This window comes from Pogonomyrmex barbatus, unplaced genomic scaffold (genome assembly GCF_055798465.1).
Source record: "Pogonomyrmex barbatus isolate J1 unplaced genomic scaffold, ASM5579846v1 scaffold2, whole genome shotgun sequence".
Classification (NCBI taxonomy): Eukaryota; Metazoa; Arthropoda; class Insecta; order Hymenoptera; family Formicidae; genus Pogonomyrmex; species Pogonomyrmex barbatus.
In genome coordinates, this window is record NW_028297116.1 from 17,639,238 (window position 1) to 17,650,869 (window position 11,632).

Sequence of the window (11,632 nt, forward strand, 5' to 3'; positions counted from 1 at the left end):
AAAAAACCTAAATTAATATCTGAAGATATTTTTACCGATTTTTAAACTCGATGATGATTTAATTCAAAAATTTTGATTCGATTCTGCAACAACTTTTTCCAGAATTGCAATCTCAGATTGCAATCTCGAGTCAGAGGACTCTATTCCTTACTGAAAAATTTTAAAAGATTGATGAAACGATGTCCGTGACATTGGTGTAATTACCATTATTACCATTAAAGCAGGAAGTCGACGAATGTTGAATGACACACGGTTGATTGGAATTATGATTATTTTCCCCGACTTCATTCCTTTCTCATCGATCTTTCCGATCGCGTAACAGGCCGCCTCTTCGCCGAGAGGAAGATGTCCTTTCGGATCGATTCACACGTGGGAGAACGCGCGTGGGTTTCCCAACCACGAGGCCTGTCACTCGAATCATTACTTGGAACGAGCGATGAACCAGGACAGACTGGTATCGCGAGTATTAATATCCAATACAGTGTCCCGGAAGTACAAATATTTTGCCATTCTGTGCATTCTGAAGCTAATCTAATTGAGAGCTGCATCAACACAAATCAAATTTGTCATTTATTACGAGAACACAAGTATTTTAACATTTGAATCAAACAGCTAATTCCATTGTGATTTAGTATAAATGTTTGTTAATTATGCTGAATGCATACAGGAGTTATATATCGAAATTTTGCTCCTGACGGATCACGATATAAATAGGATTCATTATTTTCTCGCGAATTTGTATGAATGTGAAATTTTCACTGAAAATAATTAGCTGCAGAATCCACCAATGAAGTATTTGCGTTATCCCGTGGGACACCTTCTATATCACGGTGCGCGTACGATGCATTTTAATGAGGACGTGCGTCGCGAAGCCGGTGCAAAAAGTAAATAACGATCACGTCGCGTGACAGCGAAATAAAATTATAATCAAGCTCGCGCGTGGGGAGCGTAGAACGCGCGATAGGTATAAATATGTAACAATATTTATATCCAGGACGTCGGCGTATAAATATTGAGGCACGCATTTTTGCATGTATAAATATTTCAGCTAATTTAATTTCCGAAAAAGGAAGGCGAGATACGTACACGTACGATGAGCGAGGCGGAAATTGTTTCTAAATATATTTGATATTTTTGAAAAAGGATATACAAGTCTAATTATATAAGCACGGAAAAAGTATTTTCGTGCGAGGAGACAAATATCGCACGGGGTTGACGAGATAGAGTTGATCGATCGATAGGAGTGCGAGCGTAGTCCTGAAGATAGATGTTATCTTGCTTGACTTATCTTTATTATGCGGTCTTTCTACAATCAATCGCGACAACAAAATCTGTCAACAATGAAACAAAATCTAATCGCTCGTCTTTAACCTTTATGCTACAGCTGAACACTGACAATGAGTCGAACACACAACTTTTTTGTAGAACACAAGTTAATGATATTCTAAATTTGATAGATTTTTTTTTCTGTCTATAATTTAGATTTACAATCTAATCTTTTCTACATGATCAACGCGAGATGAAAAGGAAAAGGCGTTTCTCAAAAAATTATTTAAAGGCAATCTATTATAATAGTGTGTAACATCTAAAGGGTTAACAATGTTAAAATCAAGTCGAGAAGAGGAGAGAAGATAATTTTGAAATTAGTAGTACTCTTTGCGTATAATAATATCTCTTAACGCATTCGTTACAAACTTTACCAATATATCATTTGCGGCGCAAAATCTGCAGTGTGTTTTGTCACAGGCGCCAGATACATTTATAACGTCGCTTAAATTTTGCACGCACGATGACGTTTTAACGACTTCTCCTGAAACGATATTTGCCGTGCGACCTGTTGTTAACGCTTAATTACTGGAGCCTGACACTTAGAACTGATGCTTCACTCGATTTCACTCGCTAATAAAAACGGGAAGCCAAGAAAGCTTTAATTGCAACGTTTAATGACGAATTAATCGTTATTTTCTTGCCTACGAGCAATCTTAGTCAACCTTCGATTCGATCAAATCCCGCCGAAATAATTCTTTCGCTGAATAATAACGCATTTAATCATGACGCTTATCGACGTGAAGTAGCGAAATAATTAATCAAATCGTAAATTAGCATATTCGTCATTGGCGTATTTACTGTGTTATATTCTCCTTAAATTGTATGTGATAAATTTTCGGAATGGCAACTCAAGCTTCTTCAAGGACCGTTCTCTCTCCGATAAGATAAGATATCCCGGACAAACGGGTAAGCATGTAGTCAAAAATACGGACGAATTTCGTCGAAGTTGACTAGGACAAGATTCGCGGTGCGCAATGTAACCGATAACGATAACGTCTATCATTCAATCGCGATTTTGTGACCCGATCGCAAACCCACATCACGCCATACTTGACCTATCTAATTTTTTATTTGACTCAACACTGAAGCGCGAAACATAACATCTTAAAAGATCGCAAAAAGATCCGCGTCTTTATACTCTTTTTCATTCGAACATAAACGCACGGAAAAGAAGTCTTTAAATCGATCGAAAATTCAAAGGAAGAAAAACGTGACGTATTCGACAATTGTAATGAGTAAGCTGTTCCGTAGTTTTTTTGAATTTTGGAACTTTGGAAAAATTCAAATTTTGTAAAAAATTTCACTCAAAGAGATATCTCTTGAATCTTTGAAATACTCAAGAAATATATATATAATCGAATTTTTAATTAAAGCGCAAAGACAAAATGAAAATCCACTTAAGGTTCAGGTGAACAAAACAGATTATTGCATTCTGCAAAACACTGTTTGTTCGCGCGCGAGGAGAATAATCAACAGGACTTTCCCTTATCGCGTTGTTTTATCCGTCTTCCTTGTCTTCTGAAATATCGGCACCGAGATCGGTGGGTGTAATCAGGTGCGCAATTGTCACGTGATTTCTGAGTCATGGGCTCGCCCGGCATGTTGGTCCTTAAAACGGCGCTGTCGTTTATCACTTATTGATTATCGGGTGTATCCCGTATCGATTGCATGCGCTTTGGATGAAATATCTATTATTATTTAACGCTCTTATCAGTTATCTGATATGCGCGAGATTACGCGAATAACTCAATCGTCGCGTCGATCATCTCTCTTTATCATCCACGATGTTTTTCCGCTCGATTTCTCGCGTGCCATGTTGAAAGATGACCATATGTTTGCCAATCGATAAATTTCAATTTAAGTTTTTATTTTTCTTTCAGATTTTTTTATCCTGATGATATAAACATAAATCGTTATTCTTAGTAAAATCTCCATAACTCGATCTTTTTTTTTTTTATAATAAGTGTTTAGATGAATAATCCTAACATAATAACTGAGGAAAAAATACTTGAAAATTTATTTGGGGAAAAGAAAATTATTTATTTTTAAATACATTTATAAAATAAAGTTTTATTTATATATAGCATCATTTTACAATTAAGAAGAATTAAATAAAGTTCACAGAAATGTATAGTTCATCATCATTTTTTTTATAATCAATAAATATCGAAGGAAACGTCACGAGCTAGCATTTGCTTCCGAATATTTCGATATTTTTCTTAGTGTATATTTATAATGCATTTTAAATATGTGAAGTGAAAGATTCATCAAATAGATTCGGCCGAAACTATATTTTAATTTAGTTTCTTTTTCTTCATTTATCTGTGAAATACGCATCGGAGATAGGAAGTGATTAAAGAGCGATATAAATAACTCTGATACATCCAACAGCTTTTAGCATTATTTCGCCATCTGTTGGCATGTTACGATACTTTTATTATACTTAAGCAATCAGATTATTTCATACAAATATATAGCAGAACTCTGCACAATTTTATCGTAATATTTAAATTATACATGCACATACATATCCGGTGCTACATCAATGTATAATGAGACGTATTACATCATGATTAATTATAAACTTCTACAACATCATTCATAACGAGCGATGACTTCATAGTTAACAATTAAACAAATGCTGTTCTTTATGATTTTTCCATTTTTCCGATTGATTTCCTTTATTTATAAAAATTTAGATCAAGAGGGAGCAAATTAAAAATTGGCAATTACCAATAGATCTCCCTCTTTTTTTCTTTTCTTTTCTCTTCTTGTCTCTATTTTTCTTGTCTCTTTACTTAGTTGTACTTTTCTACTTTTTTACTGCTTTTTGCTATTTGCTTTTCTTTGGTATATCTTAGAAGGATGATCCCAGAAACGTTTTATCTATCTATCTAGCTCTCTTTCTCTCTTTCTTTTTTTCTCTCAAGTTTGAATTAAATTTGTACTTGCATGATAAAATCTGATACTCAATACTTTGCATCTTTATTTTGCGAAGAATATTTCGCATCTTCTTCCGCACACAAGTTCTCGTTTAGTTAGCTTAAACTCATAGGATGCGCGATGTACGGACTTTGTTCATCGAACAATGTTCACCTGCCTGCCGGGTTTCCGACAACGGTTTACCCAACTCAACAATTACGCTTTTCCAGCGGCGAAATTGCTTCCGAGAAGCCGAAGCCGCGCTCTTTCCAGCGCGCTCGTCGTCGCCTCGGGAGGAGAGCGCAACGTGCACGATGAAACGGTTTGATTCTCGAAGTCACGTCACTTCCTCGAATCGTCCTCGCGGTGCGCGTTTACTCATTATCATTACCGGGAATTCGACGTTTCCTGCCGGTGAGATTCCCATTTTCTCTCGTAGTATCGCAAGCCCGATAGGCGAAGTCAACGTATCGCAAGGCCGATCGTTGAAGCGAGATTAGAGATGGGAAAACCCACCCCCTTCCCCCGAAATCGATGTGTGCTCTACTTCAAAGGAGGAAAATCAAAACGTTTCGTCCTTTGCTCCCATCGCGCGATTAAGGATCACTCCGGTAATGAAAGAGAGAACGATTACTATCTGTTCGAATTATGGAGTTGATTGTAGGGAGTGTAGAGATTTGTTTTTACAGACTCGTTTCGGGAGAAGACGGGACGGACGGGTCTACAAAAAAAAAAAAAAAAAAAACAATTCTTTTATTTTTTTTCTGTTTTTTTTTTTTCTCTTATTCTTTATTTCTTCATCAGAGATACGAGCACCCGACGCACCCGATCTCGTGCCCTTTATATTCGCGACGTTCTTTCACAGGTTCTCCGCGTGCGCGCGTCAACGCGATTATTTCCCCATTCACGCGACTTTTCCCCGAGCCCGGGTGTGCCCCGAGGGTGCCTCTCTGGGATCTGCCTTTTGTATCGCGAGTGTGCCCGGGATATATGTTACACGGCGGGAGGGTTACGGCGGGGAAACGAGCGAGGGAAACGCTTTAGATGAACGCGCGGGGTATGCGGCGACGCGGCTATCCTAGTTTTACTGCATATTGAAGCCGTAACCCGCGCGTTACCGGAGCCTTTTAACGGAAGTTCCCCGGGCGGGAAAGCGCGGAGGGTGCGGAGGGCGCGGAGGGCGCGGAGGGCGCGGAGCGGAGCGAGATGTATATTTCAACGCGCGAGCGAACACCCGCGCATTCTCCTAGTTTCCGTAGTTTCCTCCACCTCCCCTACTCCCCCCCGTCCCCCTCCTCCTCTTTCTCTTCCTCATCCTCATCCTCCTCCTTCTCCTTTCATTCCTCCTTCTACTCTCCTCCTTCTCTTCTCTCGAGTAGTTCGTTTAATTATCGCGGTAATGCCCCGCGGTGTCAAAGTTTATACTACCCGGCTGTTAGTAGTCGACGAGTTGACTACTCGCTCGATTCTCCCCGCGCGATCACCGTTTGCCATTATCGTATGGTGTGAATGGAATGGAACGAGAAGAACCCGTTTCTCTCCCGCGAGATTACGACATCGTAATTAATCGATGTCACCCGGCGAAGAGAGAGATTGCTTGAAATTTGGTGGTGCTACTGAAAATTTCACGCGAGCAACGAACGTGAGATTTTTTTCTACCATCTTTTACGGCTTTGAATAGGAAATTGGGTTGTTTTTGTCTAAATATTTGCAGGAATATTTTTATATATTAATTTTAAAAGAGAGAGACTTTCTTTGAATTAATTTAATTGTCTTACAATAAAATAGCAAAGCAATGAAATGAAGAAATTTAGGAATTATTGATGCTCGGATGTTTATTTTAAGAATTTATAGACGGAAGATGTAATTTCTTTTTTTGAAGAAAACATGAATGATTCTAGACTCTGCGTTTTAATTTTTTTTTTTTTAATTTAATAAGCGGAAGGAAAAGATGCATTTTTATTGTGAAACAATTTAGTCTGAAAAAACTGATCGCTTTCAATAAATAGATCGTTAAAATAGAGAACTCGAAACTGTGTGTTTTTACCGAATGTCGAAAATTGTAGATTTTTTCGTACAGTTTTTGGGAAAAGTAATTCTAGATGGCATCTCCTATTTAGTGTTAATTGGTTTTGCAACTTTTGATCTAACCGAATCTGTTTTATAAGAATATCTCTTTTTACGATTGTTTAAAAATTAAATATAATATGTTTTTTTAAAAAAAGATAAATATATATTTCAATACTATATTTTGCCTTTTGAAAAAGCGATATAAAATAAAGAATTAGGCATTTTTAGTTAAGAATATTTATCAGAACTAAATATAAGTCCTTAGATTATTATGATTTTTTTGTTTTTTGTTCAAAAGTTAAAGAGCTGAAAGCAAATTTTTCTATTATAAGCATTTATTTATTAAAAATTATATATCTTTATACATTTTTATTTGACAAAAATTATCTTTGTCATTGAAAGAAAAGGTTACGCACGATTAAGCAGTCTGCTCGTTTGTCTCGTTGTCCTTCTTATATTTCGTATTTTTTCATTTCTCCATTGTGGATTAAAAGAAACCTTTTTCGGGCGGGACTTTCATACGCGTGCGTGAATATGTCATCGAACACGTGATCGACTTTGATAGACTCGTGCCAAGCAAAAAATTTTTTGTCCCTGTATAAGTTATTATTTTCTGTGCAACATGTTAAAAGGGTTTATAACAAATTAATTTGTTTAACATTGTTAATCAATGAAAAGTTAACATGCAATAATAAGTATCTGAGATCAAGCTACAACTTTCAATATTTATTCGCGTACAAACCAGATATCAAATGGAGAAATATAAAAAAAATGACTTAAAGACAATTTTTTTCCATATCACAAATAATTCTCGCTTTGCTGTTCTTTTTATTAAATATTAACGATCAAAATTCTACTATAGAAAATATTCATTAAACTTGTATGTACGACGATGTTACAAAATCAATTATATACTACCTTTTCTTTCTTAAAATACATACTTTTGATATTTAATTATATTTCTATATCTGATTATAACTATTAACTAATAATTTACTTACGTTTAACTATATTTATATTTAATTTCCTATTACCTCCTCACAAGTCCTTATGACATCTTCATTCCAACAAAACATATACGCGATTGAGACGTAACAGCGCCACGCGCCACTGCGCATGCGCCAGACTTGCTCCTCCATTTGCAGCACTGCTCTGGTGTTCCGGTTACAGCTCAGCGTTGGATAAGCGATCGTCATCAACCGTTATCGGAGGAACCGTTGGTATTGAGGAGATCAGTCGTTTCGATTTGGACCTCGCCAGATCGCCAAGATGACTGCCATACCCGGGACGGTAGCGTTCGACGAGTATGGCCGGCCCTTCATCATAATACGTAACCAGGAGAAGCAGCAACGCCTTACCGGTCACGACGCTATCAAGGTGAGATGGCGACGGCACACTTCGAAGTCGTGCGCTCGACTCCTATTTCTGACATCGTTTCGTAAGAGACGCTTTTTTTCGCGGACAATGCAGATGTGTTAATGCCTCGTCGAGACATACTCGAAAATTTTGCGTTTCCTTGAAACTAGAACTCCTGGAAGACGCTCGACCACGTGCGAACGATAATGGCGGCGTTTCATGGTCGACGATGAATGAGATGAGATATATTTAGGCTTCGAATTTTATAGAAGCGATATTCTCCTTTCTTCTCGCATCTGAATGTATATTTAAGTACAGCCACGGAAAATTAGAATTAATATATATATATTTTTCTTTCTATGTAAATAATTTCCCTTCGAAAAGAATCGGAAATTTTCTATAACCATATAAGGCAATCCATTGCTTTTGTCCATGTCCATTTCTGCAATGTAGATTAGCTATCTCGTTTTAATTTACTCTTTACCTTTTTCTAGTTTGTAGAATTAGAAAAAAAGATAAAAGTAAGTTAAATTGAGATTGAAGTTAATTCACATTGCTGATAAAATGGATATTTATTAATTTTTTTACCGCAATTAATTTAATCGCTCCAAAAGCGATTAATGACGTCAGTAGATTGCTTAATACTTCAAAAAACTGTTCCATTAAAGTTTCATAGTAATAATTTAATATTTTACATTTTTTTTTTATATTTAATTGAGTGCATTTATGGCTCATCCATCCACTTTGATCACGGTTGCCTTCTTTAGTTTTTTCGGATAAATTTTAAGTGTTCTGGCAAACAGAAATAATATTCGCTTAATCACTTCAAATTTTAATAACAATTTTTGTTTTTTTTTTAATTTGTAAAAGAAATTTTGTAAAGAAATTTGTAAAAGAAATTTTTGACAATATATTTTATATTTTCATGATAGAGTATATTAACAAAATATGAGATAAAAAAATTTTATTGAATAGAAAAACAAATGTATAGTAAGAAGTCTAAATGTGGGAAATATTTTGATTATAGTCGCATATTCTGGCAGCACGCAATGTGGCTAACATCCTTAGAACATCCTTGGGGCCTAAAGGATTGGATAAGTTAATGGTTAGCTCTGATGGAGATATTACTGTTACTAATGACGGTGCAACAATCTTGAAGAATATGGACGTAGATCATGAAATTGCCAAGCTGATGGTCCAACTGTCCAATTCTCAAGATGATGAGATTGGTGATGGTACCACTGGAGTAGTTGTATTGGCCGGTGCACTTCTGGAACAAGCCGAACAGCTATTGGACAAGGGAATTCATCCGATCAGAATCGCCGACGGTTTTGAATTAGCAGCCAAATGTTCTACCGAGCATTTGAAGACGATAACGGACGACTTTAAGGGAACCCCAGAAAATTTGGAGCCTTACATCGACATAGCTATGACTTCATTAGGTTCAAAAATGTAAAAATATTTATTATTTTTAGACTACATTTACAATATCTTTTTTTTACTTACTTTTTTATTTATTTATTACAGTATTAACAAGCATCACAGACAAATGGCAGAAATAGCAGTACAAGCTGTACTAGCAGTCATGGATCCTGTCACTCGCGATGTTAATTTCGAGTTAATCAAGATTGAAGGAAAGGTCGGTGGTAGACTCGAAGATACCGTTTTGGTACGTGGCGTCGTCGTCGATAAAGACTTCAGTCATCCACAAATGCCGAAGGTAGAAATTCGAAAAGCAATAAATTTTTGTTTTATGATAAATAAGTTACATATTATTTTAATATTTATGTAATGTTACAGAGGTTAGAAAACGTCAAACTAGCCATCTTAACTTGTCCGTTCGAACCGCCAAAACCTAAAACAAAACATAAGTTGGACGTTACATCTGTTGACGATTATAGAGCTTTGCGCGATTATGAGCGCGAAAAGTTCACGGAAATGGTGAAGCAGGTCAAAGATACCGGTACGACATTGGCTATTTGTCAATGGGGCTTTGATGACGAAGCTAACCATCTCTTGCTGCAGAATAATTTGCCCGCGGTTAGATGGGTTGGCGGCCCAGAGATCGAAGTGAGTGATATCTTCATAATTTAAATTTATAATTTTTTATAGCAATTGTTGCTTGCTATAATGATGAAAAAAAAGCGCCAGAGGACGTGCGACAGTTTAGAGAATTGGTTTATCTTAATTTTGGAAGCATTAGTCTCGTAAGTTAATATTCTATTGACTTTCGAGAAAAATAAACTTTCAAAATTGGATAGCCAGTGATCTGGCTTTCGTGGTGGCTCCAATGATCCAAAGATTATGAGATCTGAAATAATAGTAATTTTTTGTATCATATTATGCGTTTTATGTCTAAGATATGTATGAAGAAATTTTTTATTTAGCTCATCGCTATTGCGACCGGTGGACGCATTGTACCTCGCTTCGAAGAACTAACGCCAGAGAAACTTGGTCATGCTGGTGTCGTCAGAGAGTTAACGTTTGGCACAACAAAGGATCGAATGCTAGTCATTGAAGAATGCAAGAATTCCCGCGCTGTAACAATCTTTATTCGCGGTGGCAACAAAATGGTATGCAACAACAAAATTATTTCTATGCAAGGAGAATTTCAGTAGTACTTTTGTATTGTACATAACTGACCAGACACCTTGCAATAGCAATGCATTGCAATTATACAAACTATTCAATACTCTCTGTTAGACTTATAATGGAGATGTATTTGTGATGCAACACTTATTTACATTATTTAGATAGTTTTAAAAATTTCTAATCGAATGTGTGTCGCTTTTATGTTCATAGATCATCGAAGAGGCAAAACGATCGATACACGATGCATTGTGCACCGTACGCAACGTAGTAAAAGACAGCAGGATTCTTTACGGCGGAGGTGCGGCGGAAATATCTTGCGCGCTGGCGTGCATGGCACAGGCTGATAAAATCAGCACTCTGGAACAATATGCCTTCCGTGCCTTCGCTGAAGCTTTGGAAAGCGTTCCAATGGCACTCGCGGAAAATTCTGGCCTCTCATCAGTAGATACTATCGCGGAAATTAAAGCGCGTCAATTAGCCGAGAAAAATCCAGCTCTCGGTATTGATTGTTTAAATCGAGGCACAGCGAGTACGTATCGATCTTGATATATGTGTACTATCTTGCAGATTATGAAATTATTAAACAAATCGTATGTTGCAGATATGAAGAGACAAAATGTCATCGAGACGCTAACGAGCAAAACACAACAAATTTTGTTGGCTACGCAGCTGGTTAAGATGATTCTTAAAATTGACGATATACGGTCGCCTAATGAAACCTAAAGATTAAGTTTATTTATAATTATTATGTGTTTTATTATCAAATATACTTTATACTAATTGATATTGTTTCATGCTGCATTTATTTTTACAATTGTCTCATCGCAATTTCTGTTTAAATTGAAAATTGTTTTGTATCATCTTGCTATCCACTCATAATTTAAACAATGTATTATTGTAATACAATATCATCTCACAGCATGACAATTATTAAATGATACCTGATTTACAGGCATTTGTGCTTTCTCCTTTATTTCCTGAATCTAATTTTTCGAGGATATTTAAAATTTGTTGTAACATATGAAGAATACAATTAACTGCATTGCATTTAATTAATAATGTGACTTCAGTTTTTACGAAAGAAGCAAATTGGATAAAAATTGGTTAATTTATTTTAGTCTTCAATCAAAATATCAAGATTTATATTGCTTATAAGCTCATACTTAATTGTGGATATTCATTTCATCACAGAGATAGTATTTTTTGTTAAAATTTTTTCTTATACATACATATGAGGTGAGAGGACCGGGAATCGAACCCGGATTTTCAGCGAATTGAACAAGCGATTGCTTTAACACTGAGCTATCCAACACCTCGACTTTATTTTGACTGTAGGAACAAATAAATATGTCACATCGAGCCA

General features: G+C 36.2%; 1 protein-coding gene and 1 long non-coding RNA gene across 5 annotated transcripts in view; both read left to right on the top strand.

Annotated features, from left to right (window-relative positions):
- Positions 1 to 7,650, top strand: part of LOC148936725 (uncharacterized) — a 111,513-nt gene extending 103,863 nt beyond the window's left edge. For 2 of the 4 annotated variants that reach the window (XR_016139082.1, XR_016139084.1), the window contains one exon: positions 7,447 to 7,650. This is a non-coding gene — a long non-coding RNA (uncharacterized LOC148936725). The remainder of the gene's footprint in view (positions 1 to 7,446) is intronic. The other 2 variants (XR_016139083.1, XR_016139085.1) reach the window with 1 other exon arrangement.
- CCT5 (chaperonin containing TCP1 subunit 5) lies at positions 7,561 to 11,224 on the top strand. Its single transcript, XM_011649878.3, has 7 exons — positions 7,561 to 7,698; positions 8,705 to 9,129; positions 9,205 to 9,397; positions 9,478 to 9,747; positions 10,065 to 10,250; positions 10,480 to 10,798; positions 10,871 to 11,224. Exons 1-7 carry the CDS (start codon positions 7,591 to 7,593, stop codon positions 10,990 to 10,992), a joined length of 1,623 nt encoding a protein of 540 aa, XP_011648180.2. The 5' UTR covers positions 7,561 to 7,590; the 3' UTR covers positions 10,993 to 11,224.
- Positions 11,225 to 11,632: the final 408 nt, after the last annotated feature.

Coding starts and splice junctions, on each gene's coding strand:
- CCT5 (XM_011649878.3), top strand. CDS start 7,591: ATGACTGCCATACCCGGGACGGTAGCGTTCGACGAGTATGGCCGGCCC. Junction 9,748..10,064: donor TTGGCGGCCCAGAGATCGAA/GTGAGTGATATC, acceptor TTTTTTATTTAG/CTCATCGCTATTGCGACCGG. Junction 10,251..10,479: donor TTCGCGGTGGCAACAAAATG/GTATGCAACAAC, acceptor TTATGTTCATAG/ATCATCGAAGAGGCAAAACG.